Here is a 24,122-nt window from a genome sequence, read left to right as displayed (position 1 = left end):
TTTCATGTTATCTTTGAAGCATTTGCTTTGCACACCAGGGACTCAATGACGTTCCTTCAACTGGGAGTAAGGATCTGCTTGGGGAGACATGAGTTAGGCATCTGAATCACATGGCCACACAGATGTTTAAAATCAGTATGCTATGACAGTGGTGACCCATTGCTTGCATCCAGTGATTCAAGCATTTTGAAAAATCTTGCAGATCCTTGGTTTAGTTACTGAAATTCCTCTCCTAATTACTTGGATGAGGAAGTGAGGAATAGGTTAGTAAGTCTGCTGATGACACAAAGGTTGGAGGTGTTGTGGATAGTGCGGAGGGCTGTCAGAGGTTACAGCGGGACATTGATAGGAAGCAAAACTGGCCTGAGAAGTGGCAGATGGAGTTCAACCCAGGTAAGCATAAAGTGGTTCATTTTGGTAGGTCAAATATGATGGCAGAATATAGCATCAATGGTAAGACTCTTGGCAGTGTGGAGGATCAGAGGGATCTTGGGGTCCGAGTCCATAGGACGCTCAAAGCAACTGCACAGATTGACTCTGTGGTTAAGAAGGCGTATGGTGTATGTATGGCTTTCATCAATCGTTGAGTTGAATTTAGGAGCCAAGAGGTAATGTTGCAGCTATATGGGACCCTGGTCAGACCCCACTTAGAGTACTGTGCTCAGTTCTGGTTGACTCACTACAGGAAGGATGTGGAAACCATAGAAAGGGTGCAGAGGAGATTTACAAGGATGTTGCCTGGATTGGGGAGCATGCCTTATGAGAATAGGATGAGTGAACTCGGCCTTTTCTCCTTGGAGCGACGGAGGATGAGAGGTGACCTGACAGAGGTGTATAAGATGATGAGAGGAATTGATCATGTGGATAGTCAGAGACTTTTTCCCAGGGCTGAAATGGTTGCCACAAGGGGACATAGGTTTAAGGTACCGGGGAGTAGGTACAGAGGAGATGTCAGGGGTACGTTTTTTATGCAGAGAGTGGTGAGTATGTGAAATGGGCTGCCAGCAACAGTGGTGGAGGCGGATAGGATAGGGTCTTTTAAGAGACTTTTGGATAGGTAAATGGAGCTTAGTGAAATAGAGGGCTATGGGTAAACCAAGTAATTTCTAAGGTAAGGACATGTTCGGCACAACTTTGTGGGCCAAAGGGCCTGTATTGTGCTGTAGGTTTTCTATGTTTCTAAGTTTCTGGTGACTGGTTACTGAACATTTATAAAGCCCTGTGACCTAGTCATCAAACTACCTCATGTCACTGAATGTATACAGCACACCTGAATACTACCTGGAATAAAGGGCATGTGAGAGATGGAGATGTTGTTTTCTCTGGAGCGTGGAGGCTGAGTGGATAACCTGATAGACATTTATTACATGTCAGAGGACAAATAGAGTAGACAGAATACTCAACATTAGAGTATCATTTTCCCAAGGTACAGAATCAGAGATATTATCATAGAGATAGGCCATAAAATTCCTTCGTCCCCCTTTCCCCATCCACACACCTTACTCCCCACCAATCATCTGCCAGTTTGTACTCCATCTCTTCCCCCCACTATCTTATTCTGGATTCTACCCATTTTTTTCCAGTCTTGATGAAGTCTCATCCTGAAATATCGACTGTTTATTCCCTACCCTAGAAGCTGCTTGACTTGCTGAGTTCCTCCAGTATTTTGTGTGTGATGCTTTGGATTTCCAGCATCTGCAGAAACTCTTTGTGTCATGAAGTTTCTTGTTTAGTAAATCTGGATCTGGATAAATGGTACTAAGTAAGTTTATTGTCAAAGTACATGTATGTCACCATCAACAATCCTGAGATTCATTTTATTGCGGGCATTCACAGTAAATCCAAGAAACACAATTAAGTCAATGAAAGACCACACCCGACAGAATGGACAGTGTCCAAAAGACAATAAACTGTGCAAATATAAAACAGAGGGGAAAATAATAATATGAATAAGCATAAAATATCAAGAACATGAGGTGAAGACGCTACTTATTTAGAATCATAGAGAAGTACAGCAGATAATCTGGCCATTTGGCCCATCTAGTCCATGCTGAAACCAAGTAAACAGCATACTCCCATCAACCTGCACCAGTACCATAGCCCTGCATATATCTACAATCCATGTACCTCCCCAAACTTCTCTTAAATGTTGAAATCAAGCTTGCATGCACCATTTGTGCTGGCAGCTCATTCCACACTCTCATGACCCTCTGAATGAAAAAGTTTCCCTCATGTTCCCTTAACCTTTTCACCTTTCACCCTTAAGTCTTGACCTCTGGTTGTAGTCCCACCTAACCTCAGTGAAAAAGCCTACTTGCATTTACCCTATCTATACCACTCGTCATTTTGTATACCTCTAACAAATCTTTCCTCAATCTTATATGTTCCAAAGAATACAGCCCTAACCTATTCAATCTTCCCTTATAACTCAGGTCCTCCAGAGCTGGGAACCTCCTTGTAAATTTTCTTCGTACTCTTTCAAACTTTTTTATATCTTTCCTATAGGTAGGTGACGAAAACTGCACATAATATTCCAAATTAGACTTCACCAATATCTTATACAACTTCAACATAACATCACTTCTTCTGTACTCAATACATTGATTTATGAAGGCCAATATGCCAAAAGATCACATTATAACCCTGTCTACCTTTGACACTACTTTTAACAAATTATGGACCTGTATTCCCAGCTCCCTTTATTCCACAACACTCCTTGATGCCCTACCATTCGCTGTGTAAGACCTGCATTGGTTGGTCCTACTGAAATGCAAAACCTCTCACGTGTCTACATTAAATTCCATCTGCCATTTTTCAGCCCATTTTTCTGCTGATACAGATCCCTCTGCAACCCATGATAACCTTCCTCACCACCCACTCATCCCCAATCTTGATGTCATCCACAGTTAACCACATTATCATCCAGATCACTGATATAGATGACAAACAGCAAAGGACGCAGCACTGATCCGTGTAGAACACCACCAGTCACAGACCTCCAGTCCGAGAGGCAACCCTCTACTATCACTCTCTGGCTTCTCCCACAAAGCCAATGTCTTGATCAGCCTCCCATGTGAGACCTTGGCAATTGCCTTGATAAAGTCCATGTAGACAACATTCACTGCTTTGCCTTCATCCAATTTCCTGGTAACTTCCTTGAATAATTCTATAAGGTGTGTTAGACATGACCTACCATGCACGAATGAGTTTAATTTAATTATTTTATATGTGTGTGTATGTATATATATATATATATATATATATATATATATAGTCTTTTAGTATCTAGTATTTTGCACTGTACTGCTGTCACAAAACAACATACATCAGTGATATTAAACTTGATTCTGATCTACCATGTTGCAAAGACTGAATAAATTCACTCAGATTTACTGATGACATACTTCTGCCTGCTGCTCTGAAATAGTTGGGTCTGTCTGGTTTACAATGGCATTCTCTAGCAGTGAGCACTAGTAATTGATTAACTCAGAATATTAAGCTCACACTTCTTACACTGTCTGCATCTGGGCCACTCATGTGCTGATTAGTCACATTTCTGTCATCTAATTTTGTCCCAAATAATTCACTGGCCGATCATCTGGTTTACACATAATAAACTATTAGGTCAATCAGCTAGTGAAAGTGATCATAATATTCACTCCATGCAGTAAGCTCTCTGTGTAATTGACAGGTTAGAAAGATCAGTAAGGGCAAAGTAAAAATTGTGGCTTCGAGGTATAATATGTGTTATTGATGAGCCTGTTTGAAGAATGAGTTTAAATTTCAGCTGAAGTAATGAAGTAACCTATTTTAATTAATTTTCAAGCAACTCTCCTTACTTCTACTCCTGCACGAGTTATACCAGAGTTAATCAGGAGACCCAAAATAGCAGCAAGTGGGGAGACTGTTAAAAGCCTTTTCAATAATCTACAGTCAAGATTAAAGATTCAAGATTTGAGATTGTTCATTGTCATTCATCAATACACAAATGTAAAGGAGAGTGGAGTGGTTGTTACTCCACATGGGGTACCCAACCTGGGGCCCTCGGACCCCTCGGTTGGCTTCATGGTATGAAAAGGGTTGGGAACACCTGCGAGCCATAAGGAAACCTGTCAGTGACAGGATATCTCATATCATCATCATAATCCAAATCACAATCCATTCACAGAATATCAAAGCAACACACACAAAATGCTGGAGGAACTCAGCATCTGTGGAAATGAAAAGACAGTCAACATTTTGGGCTGGGACCCTTCTTCAGGACTGAACTGGAAGATGCCAGAAATCAAGATGCTTTGAACTTAGTTTGTGCATTTTTTAGTGTTTTGTCATTTCAATTTACTTAGAATCTCTAAATCAAAAGAAACAATTTGACTATTAAAACCTTCTGGCCCAGTTAAACTGAAGATTTGTCCTACAGATTTGATTGCACCCATTACAGGGAGGATTGTAAACTGTATGGGCCTGCTTAATTCATCCCAGGCTACATGTGGAAACATGCTGGGGTCTTATTAAAATGACTCCAGCATGCTTGGGGTGGGACGTAAGATCAGATGTTTCTATTGCAGCTCCTGATGCTAGCAAATAGCTCCAACAGAGCAAAGCATACACATTCAGACATTCCTGGGAGCTGTGGCTGATAATGTAACAGCTGTTGCTTGCTATGTATTTCATGACCCTGGAATCTCATTACAGTAATTAGCCACATCAGTTAGTAGCATTCATATCTGTCAGGGAAGGGTACATGTCCAGGAATATACTGTAAAAATCTAAGCTGACACTATAATGTTTAAATATGGATTTATATGAATATGTATACATTTAGTGACCACTTTATTAGGTTCACCTGTTTGTTAATACAAATATCTAATCAGCCAACACATACAAACAAGCTGGATGAACTCAGCAGGTCGGGCAGCATCCGTTGAAATGAGCAGTCAACGTTTCGGGCTGAGACCATTCGTCAGGACTGAAGAAGGAGGGGGCAGGGGCCCCATAAAGAAGGTGGGGGAGAGGGTGGAAAACCAGTCAGAGGAAAGATCAAGGGGTGGGGAGGGGATAGGCAGGAGAGGTGAAGTAGGAATCTCTCTCCCCTTTCTCGATCTCTTGGTCTCCATCTCTGGAGATCGACTATCCACTGACATCTCCTATAAACCCGTTGACTCCCATAACTACCTTGATTATATCTCTTCACACTCTGCTAAGTGTAAAAATGCTATTCTCTATTCCCAGTTCCTCCGTCTCTGTCGCATCTGTTCCAAGGATGAGGCTTTCCATTCCAGGACATCCCAAATGTCCTCTTTCTTAAGAATCGTGGTTTCCCTTCTGTCGTCATCAATGATGCCCTCACCCGCATCTCCTTCATTTCCCGCACTTCGGCCTTCACCCCATCCTCCCGTCACCACAACAGGGACAGTGTTCCCCTTGTCCTCACCTACCACCCCACCAACCTCCAGATCCAGCATATTATCCTCTGCATCTTCCGACACCTTCAACAGGACCCCACCACTAAGCACAACTTTCCCTCTCTACCCCTCTCCGCTTTTCACAGGGATCGTTCCCTCCAAGACTGTCTGGTCCACACGTCCCTCCCCACAGATCTCCCACCTGGTACTTCTCCCTGTAAGAGCAAGTGCTACACCTGTCCCTACACCTCCTCTCTTACCACCATTCAGGGCCCCAAACAGTCCTTCCAGGTGAGGTAACACTTCACTTGTGTGTCTGTTGAGGTCATCTATTGCATCCGGTGCTCCCGGTGCGGCCTCCTCTACATGGGGGACTGCTTCGTCAAGCACCTCTGCTCCGTTTGCAACAACAGACAGGATCTCCCGGTTGTCACCCACTTCAACTCTCCTTCACATTCCCATTCGGATATGTCCATACACGGCCTCCTCTATTGCCATGATGAGGCCAAACTCAGGTTGGAGGAGCAACACCTCATATACCACCTGGGTAGTCTCCAGCCCCTTGGCATGAACATCGAATTCTCCAACTTCTGGTAATTCCCTCCCTCTCCCTTCCCCCATCCCACTTTCACTCTGTCTCCCCTTCTAGCTGCCTATCACCTCTCTCATGATTCTGCCTTCTTATACTACCCGTACTGCTTTCCTCTTAGATTCCTTCTTCACCTCTCCTGCCTATCCCCTCCCTGCTTCCCCTCCCCCACCCCTTGATCTTTCCTCTGATTGGTTTTCCACCCTCCCCCCACATTCTTTATGGGGCCCTTGCCCCCTCCTTCTTCAGTCCTGACGAAGGGTCTCAGCCCGAAACGTTGACTGCTCATTTCAACAGGTGCTGCCCGACCTGCTGAGTTCATCCAGCTTGTTTGTATGTGTTGATTTGACCACAACAACTGCAGTGTATTTTGTGTTTTCTAATCAGCCGGTGTGTGGCAGCAACTTAATGCATCAAAGCATGCAGACATGGTCAAGAGGTTCAGTTATTGTTCAGACCAAATGTCAGAATGAGGAAGAAATCTGATCTAAGTGACTTTGACCATGAAATGATTGCTGGTACCAGACAGGGCAGTTTGAGTATCTCAGGAACTGCTGATCTCCTGGGAGTTTCATGCACAACAGTCACTGGAGTTCACAGATGAGGGTGTACAAAAAACAACATCCAGTGAGCAGCATTAAGTGGGCAAAAACGCCTCCTTAATGAGAAGAGAATGGCTGGACTGGTTCGGGCTGATAGGAAGGTGACAGTAACTCAAGTAACCACATGTTAAAAGAGTGGTGTGCAGCAGAGCATTTCTGAGTGAACAATACCGTGAACCTTGAAGTGGATGGGCTACAGCAGCAGACGGCCATGAACATACACCCATTGACCACTTTATCAGGCACAGGAGGTTCCTAGTAAAGTGGCTACTGGGTGTATATTCAGTCCTGATGATATGTTGCATTGTGTAAGATGTTGTTTATCAGATAATCTGTTTGCTCAGGTGGATATAACAAGGAATTAAAGCACACATTATCACATTACCTGCTGCACTGCCTCAACAGTGACTGCATATAAGACCTAAAGATGCTGGGAATCCAGCATGCTGGAGGAACTCAGCAGATCAGACAGCATATATGGAAATTAATAAACAGTCGACATTTTGGGCCAAGAACCTTCGGCAGGAGTGAAAAAGAAGGGGTAAGGCACCAGAATAAAAAGGTGAGGGGTGGGGAGGAGGACTAGCTAAAATGTGATGTGATGCCAATTGGATGGGAAAGGTAAAGGGCTGGAGAAGAATGAATGTTCTAGGAGAGGAGAGTGGACCATGCGAGAAATGGAAGAGGGGCACCGGAGGGAGGTGATGGGCAGGTGAGAATGGCCAGAGTGGGGAGTAGAGGAGTTTTTTACATACATAACTACAAAAGTGCTCTATATAGCGGGCTGTAGAGCACTTTGAAACAACTTCAGACCATGAAAGATAACTCATATCGTATCTTTATTGATTCTTAAGGGAGAGTTGCAGCTACAGCTGCAAACCATGACATATTTGAAGAAATATTTTTACATGCCTATCCCCAAATTCCATCCTTTTCTGATTGCATATGTTTCTGGATGAGAATGAACCCAATGAACATAGTTCATAACCAGTTCTATTCTCCAGTAATGCCACAGATTGTCAGCTTACTCCATCATTAGAAATACTGTTCTGTAATCATACTAGGCACAATGCCTGGGTGCTACGGTACTGTCGTGGATTTCCCGATGCTATTAAAACTCAGGATGTTGCAGTTCAGAGTTCAATTTTAATGTCCTCTATAAGGAGTCTGTACGTCCTCCCTGTGGCATGTATGTGTTTCCTCCGAATGCTCTAGTTTCCTCCAGTTTCTTTGGTCTATCCCTAACTTTGTGTTGGGGGCTCATTCCATAAGACATACAATAGAAGCAGATTAGGCCATTTGACCCATCGAGTTGTTCTGCAATTCTAAAATGGCTGATTTGTTATCCTCAACCCCATTCTCCTGCATTCTCCCCAGGCTTTTGATGCCCTGACCAATGAAGAAGCCATGTGAATGTAGAGAAGGTGATCCCAAGGATTGCTGAGACTCAGGTCCATTGAATTTATTGCAAACTAGCTGATCAAATGCAGACTAAACCTCTTTCCCATGGTGTGGTTAAAGCAAGAAACTCGATCCCACAAAGGAGTTGATGAGTGGCTGAAGGAGTGCTGAGACTTTATAAGCCATTGGTCAGACTGCATCCGAGCCCAGTGCTTGCAGCTTTTTGTGAATGAAGTTGTATAAAAAATGTACGGGAAAGAGTTTTCTGCTGAGTTCGGACTAACTTGGAAATTATTCTCCCAGAACTTGCAGTGAGGTGCAGACTTATTAGGATCATTCCTGGGAAAATTTCCTTGCTCAGGCAGGGCTGGTAAACACTAAGCATGAAAGTTACTGCTCTGTGTTATCATGGTTTTGTTTTAAACCTTGAAGACTTTAAACTATTACCAAACACACTGATCCTATCAAACAGATGGCTTTTGATGGGTAATTTAACTTGTTGGCTTCTAATGAAGACATTGCAGAAGTTTACTGGGCTAACTTATTATTGGCAATATATCTACTGAATACAGAAAAACTGTAAATAGCAATTTTTATTGTAATTTATTTCTTCTTGTGACATATAGATTCTTAATATTATGTATTGCACTGTACCGCAGCCGCAAAACAATAAATTTCACGACATATGCCAGTGAAGTTAAACCTAATTCTGGTTCTGATTCTCGTGAATATGTATTTCTTTTGTCATTACACATGCACAATCTTTGGAATAAAATATTAACGGCTTACCTGTAGAGAGTAAACGATGGAGATGAACATCTGGAAATCTACAGCCAGTTGCCAGGAGACACAATTCACCAGCTCAGCCATCAAAACAATGTAACGTAACACCACAGGGTCAAACTTCCCAGACAAAATGTGGCCAAATACAGCAATCCACTGTGAACACAACAGAGTTTGCAAAGGATAAAAAACATAGAACACCATGTGGATAGTGTGGAAAAGACACACAAAAATAATGAAAATGGGAACCTTCAAGTGAAGAGCAGTTTTCAACAAAGCTTCTTTTCAATAGGGAACTGCTTCACTGTTATTTTCAAGTTCACATCACTCAATATATCTTTGTCTTACCAACTGATTTCCTCATGGTAAGTTAAGAAACCATGAAATTTTATTTAATAATTATTGAAGAATCATGACATGTAATACAATGTATTATACTAATAATGTACAAGAGTGTATTACAGAGACTTTTAATGCTGCAATATATTACTGCAGTAAATAGCCATGTCCTGAGGTCAGTGAGAGGCTAATTTCTATTGGGAAATTTCAGGTCAATTGGAGGATATTGGTTTTCCTTAGATTGATCACTGTTTGCAATTTCTTAGAGTCTAACCCCAACCCTGCACTCCCCCAAACACATACACGCATAAAGGCATAAAAAAATTCAGGAAATTAAAGGCTTTCATTTTTTCATTAAATAAATTTTTAAGATTGCTTTGTATATGTAACAGATGTGTCGACCACGGTATGATGGATACCAGGTAGATGAAAACATATTGTAGATGTATTGATAGATACATTGGAAACTATCCAGTTGAGAATCAAATATTAAAATATCCATAAGCTAAATGTGACTTCTTTAGTCAAACCATTTAAACAACAAAGATATTTCTGTCCCTGTTACCAGCTGAGAGAAGCCAAAAACAAAGTGTGTGCATGAGGTATGTAATACTTCAAAAATAGATAGACTGATGATAGTTTCTCAGTCCATAGATCCTTTTATATCCTTCCAGGAACAGAAATAATTTGAAAGGCACTAAACTTTAACTACTTCAAAGAAGTTTGTCTTCACTCATTTGAAAGGTAAGTATTTTAACAAACATCATTTACCATGTTATTTGGTGCATTTTCCTCCACAGCAGTCAGAAAGTCAAACAGAGCCAAGTTGCTGGTGTTTTCCACAGTATAGTATTCACTGAAGAGAGCATGGAGGGCATCCTGAGTCAGGAATTATGATAAGAATATTCTCATTAATAAAAATAAATTGAACATTGTAATTTAAAACATTGGATACTGATATTTAAGTGGGAGTTTTTAGTAGGCCAGGATATTGTTTGCATTTAACAAATAAATATTTAGCATGTAACTCTGAGCAGTTTTGGAATTTCTGTGAATACAATCAAAATGAGTGGCCTCATTATGCACAGACACTAGATCTCATTGAATTGACTGAGGGAGATTGAATGGGGATGAAACTGGATTCAATAGCAATAGGACTAGAGGAGACTGAATGGGAATAGGACTGTGGGAGATTGAATGGGATTGGGACTGGGGAGATGGAATAGGAATGGGACTGGGGGAGAGTGAATGGGAATAGGACTATGGGAGATTGAATGAGAATGGGGCAATAGGAAATTGAATGGGAATTAGACAGGATCTGCTATTAGGAAAAGGATAAGGTCAGGTGACAGAAATTTGAGTAGGGGAACACTTTGCAACCAGTGACCATAATGTCACTAGTTCCAAAGTAAATATACAAAAAGATAGGTCTGGTCCATGTGTTGAGATTCTAAACTGGGGAAGACCAATTTTGATGGGATCAAAAGTGATCTGGCAGGTGTGTGATTAGATCTGGTTGTTTCCTTGCAAAGATGTACTTGGAAAGTGGAAGGCCTTCAAAAATGAAATTTTGAGAGTACAATGCTTATATGTGCCTGTCAGAATAAAAGATAAAGATAACAAGTGTGGGGAACCTTGGTTTTCAAGAAATATTGAGCTTAAGAGGAAAAACGAGATGCATAGCAGGTATAGGCAAGTAGGAACAAATAAGATGCTTAGGCAGTACAAGAAATGCAAGAGAACACTTCAGAAAGAAATCAAAGTGTTAAAAAAGGCATGAAGTTGCTCAAGTAGAAAAGGTGAAGAAGAATCCTAGGGGATTCTACAGGCATGTTAAGATCAAAAGGTTTACAATGGATAAAATCTGTCCTCTGGAAGACCAGAATGGAAATCCACGTGTGGAGCCAAAACAGATGAGTGAAATCTTAAATTGATTCTTTGCATCTGTATTTTCTCAGGAGATGGATATAGAGTCTATAGAAGTGAGGCAAAGTGGCAGTAACTTCATAGTCCCAGACAAATTACAGAGGAGGAGGTATTTACTACTGTGAGGCAAATCAGGGTGATAACATCCCCGAGGCCTAACAAGGTGTTCCTTTGGACCCTTTGGGAGGCAATTGCAGAAATTGTCAGGGCCTTAAAAGAGATATTTAAAACATCCTTAAAGACAGGAGAGGTACCAGGGGACTGGAGGATATCCAACATTGTCCTGCTGTTTAAAGAAAGCTCTAAACAGAAACTAGGAAATTATAGGCTGGTGAGTCTGACATCAGTTGTAAGGTACTGGTTATATAAGTATTTGGATAGACATGAGCTGATTAAGGATAGTCAGCATGGCTTCATGCATGGTAGGTGCTGTCTAATCAATCTTATAGTTTTTCAAGGAAGTTGCCTGGAAAGTGAATGCAAGCAAGGCAGTGAATGTTGTCTACATGGACCTTAGCAAGGCACTTGACAAGGTCCTACATGGGAAGCTGGTCAAGAAGGATCAGTCACTTGGCATTCAGGATGAGGTAGCAAATTGGATTGGACATTGGCTTTGTGGGAGAACCTAGAGAGTGGTAGTAGAAGGTTGCCTCTCTGACTGGAGGCCTGTGACTAGTGGTGTACTGTACAGATTAATGCTGGGCCCTTTGTTGTTTGTCATCTATATCAATGATCTTGAAGATAATGTGGTAAACTGGATCAGCAAATTTGCAGAGGACACCTAAATTGGAAGTATAGCGGATAGCGAGGAAGGCTATCGAGGCTTGCAGAGGGATTTGCATCAGTTGAAAAATGGCAGGTGGAATTTAATGCAGACAAGTGTGAGGTTTTGCACTTCGGTAGGACCAACCAGGGGAGGTCTTACACAGTGAACAGTAGGGCACAAAGGGATGTGGTAGAACAAAGGCATCTAGGAATACAGGTCCACAATTTATTGCAATTTATTGAAAGTATTGTCACATGTATATAGGGTTATCAAGAAATCTTTTGTCACATTGGCTTCATAAATCAATGTATTGAGTACAAAGTTAAAGTTGTATAGGACATCGGTGAGGCCTAATTTGGAGTATTATATGCTGTTCTGGTCACCTACCTGCAGATAAGATATTAGCAAGATTGGAAGAGTACAGGGAAATTTTATAAGGATTTTTCATGGTCTGGAGGATCTGTGTTATGAGGAAAGATTGAATAGGTTAGGACTGTATTCTTCAGAACATGGAAGAATTAGAGATTTAATAGAGGAATATAAAATTATGAGAGGTATACATAGGGTAAATGGAAGCAGGCTTTTTCTATTGAGGTTGGGGGGAACTACAACCAGAGGTCATGGGTTAAGGGTGAAAGATGAGGTTTAAGAGGAATTTAGGGGAAACTTCCTCCTTTAGAGGATCGTAAGAGTACAGAATGAGCTGTCAGCACAGGAAGTTTGAATAGGTACATGGATGTTAGGGGTATGGAGGGTTAGTGTCCCAGGGCAGGTTGATGGAAGCAAGAAGTTTAAATGGTTTCAGGATGGACCAGATGGACAGAAAAACCTGTTTCTTTGCTGTCCTTCTCTATGACACGATGAATGAGACTGGACTAAATGGGAATGGGGATGAGACTGGGGAAGACTGAATGGGACTATGAATGGGACTGGACTGAATGGGAATGGGGATGAGACTGGGGGAGACTGAATGGGACTGGACTAAATGGGAATGGGGATGACACTGGGGGAGACTGAATGGGACTATGAATGGGACTGGACTGAATGGGAATGGGGATGAGACTGGGGGAGACTGAATGGGACTGGACTGAATGGGAATGGGGATGAGACTGGGGAAGACTGAATGGGACTATGAATGGGACTGGACTGAATGGGAATGGGGATGAGACTGGGGGAGACTGAATGGGACTGGACTGAATGGGAATGGGGATGACACTGGGGGAGACTGAATGGGACTATGAATGGGACTGGACTGAATGGGAATGGGGATGAGACTGGGGGAGACTGAATGGGACTGGACTGAATGGGAATGGGGATGAGACTGGGGGAGACTGAATGGGAATGGGGATGACACTGGGGGAGACTGAATGGGACTATGAATGGGACTGGACTGAATGGGAATGGGGATGACACTGGGGGAGACTGAATGGGACTATGAATGGGACTGGACTGAATGGGAATGGGGATGAGACTGGGGGAGACTGAATGGGACTGGACTGAATGGGAATGGGGATGAGACTGGGGGAGACTGAATGGGAATGGGGATGACACTGGGGGAGACTGAATGGGACTATGAATGGGACTGGACTGAATGGGAATGGGGATGAGACTGGGGGAGACTGAATGGAAATAGGACAGGGGAGATTGAATTGCTATGGAACTGTGGGAGATTGAATAGGAATGTGGCTGGGGAGATTGAATGGGAATGGGACAGGGGGAGGTTGAATGGGTATGGGACTGGGGGAGATTGAATGGGAATGAAACTACAATGAGAAAATCCTCAGGTGCTGAAATCCAAGCCACACATACAAAATGCTCGAGGGACTCAGCAGGCCAGGCAGTATCTATGGAAAAGCGCAAACAATCATTATTTCAGGTTGAGGCCCTTCATCAGAACTGGAAGAAAAGAGGAGAATTTAGAGCAAGAAGGTGGGGGGAGGAATGGAAGAAGTACAAGGTGGTAGGTGATAGGTGAAACTGGGAGAGGGGGAGGGTGTGAAGTAAAGAGCTGGAAAGTTGGCTGCCAAAAGTTGATGGAGAAAGGAGAATATGATAGGAGAGGGTAGAAGTCCATGGAAGAAAGGGAGAGGGGAGGAGCAACAGAGGGAGGTGATAGGCAGGTAAGGAGATGAGATGAGAGAGGGAAGCAGGAATGGGAACGGAGAAGGGGGTGGGGCAATTACCGGAAGTTTGAGAAATCGATGATCCTGCCATCAGGTTGGAGGCTACTGAGATGGAATGTAAGGTGTTGTTCCTCCAGCCTGAGTGTGACCTCATTTTGGCAGTAGAGAAGGCCATGAATGGACATATCAGAAAGGGAATAGGAAGTAGAATTGAAGTGTGTGGCCAACGGGAGATGCTGCATTTCCTGGCAGATGAAGTGTGACGCTCAGCGAGGCAGAATCCCAATCTACGTCAGGTCTCTCTGATACACAGGAGGCCACACTAGCAACACCAGATATAGTAGATGATCCCAACAGACTCACAGGTGAAGTGTCACCTCACCTGGAAGGATTGTTTGGTGCCCTGAATGGTAGTGAGGAAGGAAGTGAATGGGACTAATCTGCTTGGTCCGTGGTGACTGTACTCCAGAACCAAGGTCAATGTAAGACCAGTCATCGAGTTGTATAAACAGATTCACTTGTACATCTTGGGGCGCAACTTCAGACTACTATTCAGTCACTCATTGAAACATACATCAGGGCCCTGCACTCACTGGGCAAAACAGAGTCCTCTACCAAACTGCCCTTGCTGCTCTGCATTAAGGATACACATGGTGGAAGACTACATATTTTCCCACATCTTGGGAGCCACCTCTCAATCTAAATAATATGAGGATCAGAATCAGGTTTATTGTCACTGATGTTAGTTGTGAACTTGGTTGCTTTCTGGCAGCAGTACAGTACAGGCAAATAAATTACTGGAAGTTACAGTAATTAAATAAATAAAGAGCTTGAAAGAGAAATACTGAGATAGTGTTCATATTTTAATCGACTATTCAGAAAATGATGGCAGAGGGAGAGAAACTTTTCCTAAAACATTGTGTGTTTGGTCTTCAGGCTTCTGTACCTCCTCCCTGATGGTGGTAATGACAAGAGGACAAACCCACATGGTGGGAGTCCTTAATGATGGATGTCAAGTCAAGTCAAGTCACTTTTATTGTCATTTCATCCATAACTGCTGGTACAGTACATAGTGAAAATGAGACAACGTTTTTCAGGACCATGGTGTTACATGACACAGTACAAAAACTAGACTGAACTACATAAAAAAAACAACACAGAGAAAGCTACAGTAAACTATAGACCTGCACAGGACTACATAAAGTGCACAAAAACAGTGCAGGCATTACAATAAATAATAAACAGGACAATAGGGCAAGGTGTCAGTCCGGGCTTTGGGTATTGAGGAGTCTGATAGCTTGGGGTAAGAAACTGTTACAGAGTCTGGCCATGAGAGCCTGAATGTTTTGGAGCCTTTTCCCAGATGGCAGGAGGGAGAAGAGATTGTATGAGGGGTGCATGGGGTCCTTCATAATGCTGTTTCCTTTGTGGATGTAGCATGTAGTGTAAATGTCCGTGATGGAGGGAAGAGAGACCCCAATGATCTTCTCAGCTGACCTCACTATCTGCTGCAGGGTCTTGCGATCTGAGATGGTGCAATTTCCGAACCAGGCAGTGATGCAGCTGCTCAGGATGCTCTCAATACAACCCCTGTAGAATGTGATGAGGATAGGGGATGTTGCCTCCTTTGCAGATGTGCTCAATGGTGGACAGACCTGCACCCGTAAGTGCACACTCACTGCCACTGGTCAAGTGAGGAAAAGGAAAAATTCAAAAGAGGAAACAATGCAGGACTGAAGTTGCTCTATTTTAATGCAAGTAGCATTCGGATTAAGGTGGATGAACTCATGGCACAATTAGAAATTGGTCGATATGACATTATGGGCATCATTGATTCATGGCTGAAAGAAGGCCTTAGTTGGGAGCTTAACATCAAGGGATATACGTTGTCTCAAAAGGACAGACAGGAAGGCACAGACAGTTGTGTGACTCTGTTGGTAAGAGATGGAATTACATCTTCAGAAAGAGGTGACATAGGGTCAGAGAATGTTGAATCTTTGTGGGAGGAAGTAAGAAACTGCAAGGGTGAAAAAAGTATTACAGAAATCATATTTTGACCTCCAAGTAGCAGCCAAGATGTGGGGTTGATACTACAAAGGGAGCTGGAAAAGGCATGTAAATAAGGGAAAAGATACAATTGTAATAGGGGACTTCAATATGCAAGAAGAATAGGAAGATCGGTTTGGTGTCAGATTGCAAGAGAGGGAACTTGTAGAATGGCTACAAGCTGGCTTTACAGAGCAGCTTGTGCTTGAGCCTACTCAGGGAAAGGCTATCTTAGATTGGGTGTTGTGTGATAACCCAGATCGTATTAGGGAGCTTAATGTAAAGGAACCCTAAGGAGGCAGTGATCATAATATGTTTGAATTTATACTGCAATTTGAGAAGCAGAAGCTTAACTCACATGTATCAGTATCACAATGAAATAAAGGAAATTACAGAGGCATGAGAGACAAGTTTACCCAGGTGGATTGGAGGAGGATACTGTTAGGGATGATGACAGACCAGAGATGACTGAAGTTTCTGGGAATAGTTCACAAGGTACAGTATAGATATGTCCCACAGAAGAAAGGGTAGTCAACCATGGCTGACAAAGGAAGTTAGGGACTGCATAAAAGCCAAGGAAAGGGCATATAAGGTAGCAAAAGTGAGTGGAAAGTTGGATTTGAAAGCTTTTAAAATCTAACAACAGGCAACTAATAAAACTACAAGAAGGGAAATGATGAAATATGAGGGCAGACCAGCCAAAAATATAAAGCAGGATACCAAATGTATTTTTTTCAGTTATATAAAGAGTAAAAGTAAAAAAGCCAAAGTAAAAGCAAAGCAGAGGGCATACAAGGAAGTAAGAATTAGTGGGAAGACAGAGGATTTGGAAGTTTCTAAAAGCTTACAAAAGGAAACTAAGAACGTTATTAAGAGGGAAAAGATGAACCATGAAAGGAAGCTAGCAAATAATATCAAAGACGGTACTAAAAGCTTTTTCAAGTATATAAAGAATAAAAGACAGGTGAGAGTAGATAGAGGACCGATAGAAAATGATGCTGGAGAAATTGTAATGGGAGATAAGGAGATGGCGGAGGAATTGAATGAGTATTTTGCATCAGTCTTCACTGAGGAAGACATCAGCAATATAACGGACATTCAAGAGTGTCAGGGAAGAGAAATATGCGCAGTCACAATTACGACAGAGAAAGTACTCAGGAAGCTGAATAGTCTCAGGGTAGATAAATCTCCTGGACCAGATGGAATGTACCCTTGTGCTCTGAAGGAAGTAGCAGTGGAGATTGTGGAGGCATTAGCAATAATCTTTCAAAAGTTGATATATTCTGGCCTGGTTCCAAAGGACTGGAAAATTGCAAATGTCACTCCACTATTTAAGAAGGGGGCAAGGAAGCAAAAGGGAAATTATAGACCTGTTAGCTTGACATTGGTGGTTGGGAAGTTGTTGGAGTCGATTGTCAAGAATGAGGTTACGGAGTACCTGGATGCATATGACAAGATAGGCAGAACTCAGCATGGTTTCCTTAAAGGAAAATCCTGCCTGACAAATCTAGTGCAATTTTTTGAGAAAATTACAAGTAGGCTAGACAACAGAGATGCAATGGATGTTGTGTATTTGGATTTTCAGAAGGCCTTTGACAAGGTGCCACACATGAGGCTGCTGAACAAGATAGGAGCCCATAGAATTACAGGAAAGTTACATATATGGATAGAACATTGGTTGATTGGCAGGAAACAGAGAGTGGGAATAAAGGGATCCCATTCTGGTTGGCTGCCGGTTACCAGTGGTGTTCCACAGGGGTCTGTGTTGGGGCCGCTTCTTTTTACGTTGTATATCAATGATTTGGATTATGGAATAGATGGTTTTGTGGCTAATTTTGCTGATGATACAAAGATAGGTGGAGGGGCCAGTGGTGCTGAGGAAACAGAGAGTCTGCAGAGAGACTTGGATAGATTGGGGGAATGGGCAAAGAAGTGGCAAATGAATTACAATGTTGGAAAGTGTACGGTCATGCACTTTAGTAGAAGAAATAAATGGGCAGACTATTATTTAAATGGGGAGAGAATTCAAAGTTCTTAGATGCAATGGGACTTGGGGTCCTCGTGCAGGATACCCTTAAGGTTAACCTCCAGGTTGAGTCGGTGGTGAAGAAGGCGAATGCAATGTTGGCATTCATTTCTAGAGGAATAGAGTATAGGAGCAGGGATGTGATGTTGAGGCTCTATAAGGCACTGGTAAGACCTCACTTGGAATACTGCGTTCAATATTTAAGAAAGGAAGTGCTGATATTGGAGAGCGTTCAGAGAAGATTCACTAGAATGATTCCGGGAATTAGAGGGTTAACATATGAAGAACATTTGACTGCTCTTGGACTGTATTCCTTGGAGTTTAGAAGAATGAGGGGGAACCTCATAGAAACATTTTGAATGTTGAAAGGCATGGACAGAGTGGATGTGGCAAAGTTGTTTCCCATGGTGGGGGAGTCTAGTACGAGAGGACATGACTTGAGGATTGCAGGGCGCCCATTCAGAACAGAGATGCGAAGAAATCTTTTTAGCCAGAGGGTGGTGAATCTATGGAATTTGTTGCCATGGGCAGCAGTGGAGGCCAAGTCATTGGGTGTATTTAAGGCAGAGATTGATAGGTATCTGAGTAGTCAGGGCATCAAAGGTTATGGTGAGAGGCAGGGGAATGGGACTAAAGGGGAAATTGGATCAATGGTGGAGCAGACTCGATGGGCTGAATGGCTGACTTCTGCTCCTTTGTCTCGTGGACTTATGGTCTTATGGTCTAAAAGGGAGGTGAGAGTTCATATAATGGTCCACTGGAAAATTATGCTGGTGAAGTAGTAATGGGGGACAAAAAAGTAGCAGACGAGCTTAATGGGTACTTTGCATCTGTCTTCACTGTGGAAGACACTAGTAGTGTGCCAGAGGTCTGTGAGTGTCAGGGGGCAGGAGTGTGTGCCATTGGTATCACGAAGGAAGAAGTACAAGGCAAACTCAAAGGTCTTAAGGTGGATAAGTCACCTAGACTAGATGGAATGCATCCCAGAGTCCTGAGAGAAGTTGCTGAAGAGATAATGGATGCAGTGGTCATGATCTTTCAAGAATCCCTTGATTCTGGCATGGTCCCAGAGGACAGGAAGATTGCAAATGTCACTGCACTCTTTAAGAAGGGAGGAAGGCAAAAAAAAAGGAAATTATAGGCCAGTTAGCCTAACCTCAGTGGTTGGGAAAATGTTGGAGTCCATTATTAAGGACGATGTTTCAAGTGAGTCCTGACGAAGGGTCTCGACCTGAAACATTGACTGCTCATTTCAATGGATGCTGCCCGACCTGCTGAGTTCATCCAGCTTTTGTACGTGTTGATTTGACTACAGCATCTGCAGTGTACTTTGTGTTGAGGTTTCAAGGTAATTGGAGAATAATGATAAAATATGTCAAAGTCAGCATGATTTCTGCAAAAGGAAATCTTGCCTGACGAATGACACAACCAATTTTCTGAGGAAGTTAGCAGTGAGCACAAGTGGCCAGCCATTGATTATCACTGGTTTTACCGATCAGCATTGCAGCCCTAAATAATGTGCAAAGGGGAAAGCTGACATTCAAAATCACCCCTTCTGATACAGCTCTGAACTGTGGAGAAAACAACTAATTGATATGAAAAGACAAGAAATCTTAAGAATACCACCTCATATTCTGCCTGGGAACTTGAATGGGTGCTCAATTATTACACAAATTTTCTTCAGTTTTCACACCAGTGGTGTACCTCATCTTTGCACTCTGCCTCCACTAATGAATGTCTGTTCAGCTGAATTCCAGTAATAAATTAAGTCTATATTTTACATTATCTTCCTATCATAGTGATTGTTAATAACATTGAGGGTTTGGTGAACAGCTACACGATCATGGAACTGGAGCGTTTTCTCATTTGATTTGTACTGCTAACATGCCCTTCACTTGGAATATCCCACACTTGGAGTATTGTGTTCAGTTCTGGTTGCTCATTGTAGGAGGAAGATGGAAGCTTTAGAGAGGGTGCAGAGGAGATTTACCAGGATGCTGCTTGGACTAAAGGACTATGAAGATACATTGAGTGAGCTATAGGGCTGTTCACTTTGGAGCGAAGGAGTATGAGAGGAGACTTAACAGAGATGTACAAGATGATAACAGGCATAGATAGAATGAATAGTCAGAGACTTTTTCCCAGGATAGAAATGTTACACAAACAGTGTAGAATGTCTGCCAGTGGTAAGGGTGCAGGCAGGTACAGTAGGGACATATATGATTAAAAAAATGGAGGGTTTGCTATGCATGAGTGAAGGACTGGACTCATCTTAGCTAAGGTTAAAGGTTGGCACAACATTGCTGGGTGAAGGGCCTGTCCTGTGCTGTAGTGTTCTACGTTCTATGGAGTTTACACTGTGTGATTTTAGTTTAGTTTATACGTTCCATATCAAACTTCACAAACTGCTATTTTAAGAGATGCTACATCATATAATAGAAACAAATTTGCACCCAGGTCAGAGTAGTTCACAAAGTGATTTGACATGAATGCTTTCAGCATCTGTGTGATATCATCTCAAACAATAATTTCTTATACCTGACTACCATTTCAACTTGATACAGTAAATCAGCTACTTAAAATGAGAGGAAGTTATAACGTTATCTAAAATGATTATCATGATAAATTATAACAATCTGCCTTTCCCATTCTTCCTGTAATTGTTGTTTCAGAAATTGTAATCCTAACAATAGAGAATGCATTAATCCCTTTGGTTAGAGTCTAGCACTTGAGCTCTAAGTCACATCTGATCAGATACAAGAGATTTAATTAGAGTTAAATCTCTTGAAAAATTCATGACTTTCTCCTCCCCTTCTTTCAAGAGAACACACAAGCAATTAAGCAACATTGTGATCCTTGCAATGAACAGTAAAAGACACAAGAAAACAAATAAACTGTTTGTGTAGATTATAGACCATTGTTTACTGACAAGAAAATAAAGGGTTTAAATGCCCATCAGTTTAGCAAGATGAGACGTAGGGATCTCTTACAACGTCAGAGTTTTTTCACTGATTACCAACCACAATTAATTAAATAGAACTTTTTCTTCATATGCAAAGTAGGAGAGCTGTTATGTCCAATGGCCGAAGCAGAAGATTTCATTCCTGCTCTGCTTAAAAAAAGGGGATGGTATTTATTGCTTCAACTAGACCAGCAGAAAGGAAGGACATACATTAAATATCTTAAGCAAACAAGAAAGTTAGTCTGGAATTGGCAGTGCAAATTTCTGTTCGTGAGGAGAATGGGGAGATTTGCTTTGAATATACTACCCTGCATGTATACAAGAGTAAAACATTATGAATATCAATTAACTAATAAATAACTAATATGATTTGCTGATATATCTCACTCTACTGACTCTCTGTTCTATTGTAATTTCTAATATATACGAGTATGGCCTTTAACTTCTCCACCCCTTAACCTACTGTGATGTTTTCACACGTAAATCAAAGGAAAATGTGAAACATTACATTTAGAAAGTAAGATCCCAAGGAAAGGAACTCCAGATGAACTGAGGCATTTATAAGTGTCACTCAGGTTAATAAAATCGTAAAGAAAAGTGGTCTGCTTGGTTTGTGTCTACAGACAGCAAGTGCAACAGCAATACTACTTAATGATGAAAAGTGGCCTGAGGTACTTCTAATAAAAGGAGATCTTGGGTCAAAGAAATGTATTGGGAGAGGAAGGTTTGATCAAAGAAATATATTGGTAGAGGAAGGTTTGACAAAAATACATTTTAAGTGGAGTAAGTAAGGCAGTAGGGCTTAGGGGAAAAAGCATTCCAGGGGGTCAGAGCAGAAGCTGGTGCTAAAGGTTAACTAAAAGGAGTAAGGAATATATGAGAGAGGAGGGTAAAATAGCATCAGACAAGAACAAACACCAAAGGCGTTAGTTATACGGTACAATATGGAAAAAACATCAAAGAAATTATATCTACTTTGATTTATGAGGAAGTTACCAAGGATAATAGGTCATTGTTACAAAGAGAACTCGAGAAATTTAAAAACTGCATGTTGACAATATTTAAGTGTTTCAGGAGAAATCTGTTGACACCCAAAGGATATTTTCATGTCTCTAATCTCTTGTTTTAAAAAAATTCAATTCACTAAAACTGAACACTAGTTCGAACAACAACACACACAAAATGCTGGTGGAACACAGGAGGCCAGGCAGCATCTATAGGAGAAGCCCTGTCGACGTTTCGGGCCGAGACCCTTCGTCAGGACTAACCAAAAGGAAAGATAGTAAGAGATTTGAAAGTAGTGGGGGGAGGGGGAAATGCAAAATGATAGGAGAAGATCGGAGGGGGTGGGATGAAGCTAAGAGCTGGAAAGGTGATTGCTGAAAGTGATACCGAGCTGGAGAAGGGAAAGGATCGTGGGACAAGAGGCCTCAGGAGAAAGAAAGGAGTGGGGGGGAAGCACCAGAGGGAGATGGAGAACAGGCAAACAACTAAATATGTCAGGGATGGGGTAAGAAGGAGAGGAGGGGCATTAACGGAAGTTAGAGAAGTCAATGTTCATGCCATCAGTTTGGAAGCTACCCAGCTGGTATATAAGGTGTTGTTCCTCCAACCTGAGTTTGGATTCATTTTGACAATAGAGGAGGCTATGGATAGACATATCAGAATGTGAACGGGACGTGGAATTAAAATGTGTGGCCACTGGGAGATCCTGCTTTTTCTGGCGGACCGAGCGTAGGTGTTCAGCGAAGCGGTCTCCCAGTCTGCGTCGGGTCTCACCAATATATAAATTATACGTTGGACCTGGAGACTGGTGGGGTGGTAGGTGAGGACAAGGGGAACCCTATCCCGAGTGGGGTGGCGGGCGGATGGGGTGAGGGCAGATGTGCGGGAAATGGGAGAGATGCGTTTGAGAGCAGAGTTGAAATATAAGGTGCTCCCGGTGTGGCCTTTAATATATTGGTGAGACCCAACGCAGACTGGGAGACCGTTTCGCTGAACACCTACGCTCGGTCCACCAGAAAAAACAGGATTTCCCAATGGCCATACATTTTAATTTCACGTCCCATTCACATTCTGATATGTCTATCCATGGCCTCCTCTACTGTTAAAATGAATCCAAACTCAGGTTGGAGGAACAACACCTTATATACTGGCTGGGTAGCCTCTAACCTGATGGCATGAACATTGACTTCTCTAACTTCTGTTAATGCCCCTCCTCCCCTTCTTACCCCATCCCTGACATATTTAGTTGTTTGCCTGTTCTCCATCTCCCTCTGGTGGTTCCCTCCCTCCTTTCTTTCTCCTGAGGCCTCCTGTCCCATGATCCTTTCCTTTCTCCAGCTCGGTATCACTTTCAGCAATCACCTTTCCAGCTCTTAGCTTCATCCCACCCCCTCCAGTTTTCTCCTATCATTTCGCATTTCCCCCTCCTCCCACTACTTTCAAATCTCTTACTATCGTTCCTTTTGGTTAGTCCTGACGAAGGGTCTCAGCCCGAAACGTCAACAGTGCTTCTCCTATAGATGCTGCCTGGCCTGCTGTGTTCCACCAGCATTTTGTGTGTGTTGTTGTTTGAATTTCCAGCATCTGCAGATTTCCTCGTGTTTGCACTAGAAGTTTGATCACACCACAGGAATACTTACCAAATGAATAATCTTTTGAATTAATGCTACAATAACTTAAGGGAGTGGCTTCTTTAAATTCCACAGATGGGGACCAAGTTATTAAACCAAATATCCATTATCAGAAATCTTCTAAGTAGGAATATGTTTTAAAATATTTTAAAATGTTCATCCTCATCACATGCTGACCAATTAACTTGATTAAAGTAAATGAAAGGTAGCAATCTGATCTACACTCAGTAGCCACTTTATTAGGAACAGGGGGACACTGAGTGTTTATCTCCGCTTGGTTTGCTTTATACTTAATGATCACATCAAGTGGCACAGCCACCACCCAGGCCAGGCTCTTTTCTCACTGCTGCCATCAGGTAGAATGTACAAGAACCTCAGAACTCACACCACCAGGTTCAAGAACAGCTACTACCCCTCAACCATCAGGCCTCTGAACAAAAGGGGATAATTGTATCAATTGCCCATCCATTGTAGTGTTCCCACAACCATTCATCTCAATTTACGGATTCTTTATCTTT

The 24,122-nt window shown here is 42.2% G+C and overlaps 1 protein-coding gene across 1 annotated transcript in view; it reads right to left on the bottom strand.

Moving 5' to 3' along the window:
- The window catches only part of LOC132379723 (uncharacterized), a 152,592-nt gene that overhangs the window by 54,517 nt on the left and 73,953 nt on the right, over positions 1-24,122 (bottom strand). The window contains exons 3-4 of the mRNA XM_059948011.1: positions 9,891-9,998; positions 8,787-8,936 (exon numbers count right to left, since the gene is read on the bottom strand). Of these exons, the coding sequence (XP_059803994.1) occupies positions 8,787-8,936; positions 9,891-9,893 (153 nt within the window). The 5' untranslated portion in view covers positions 9,894-9,998. The remainder of the gene's footprint in view (positions 1-8,786; positions 8,937-9,890; positions 9,999-24,122) is intronic.

This window comes from Hypanus sabinus, chromosome 22 (genome assembly GCF_030144855.1).
Source record: "Hypanus sabinus isolate sHypSab1 chromosome 22, sHypSab1.hap1, whole genome shotgun sequence".
Lineage (NCBI taxonomy): Eukaryota > Metazoa > Chordata > Chondrichthyes > Myliobatiformes > Dasyatidae > Hypanus > Hypanus sabinus.
The sequence above is the reverse complement of the archived record's forward strand: the minus strand, read 5'-3'. Positions and strand labels throughout refer to the sequence as shown.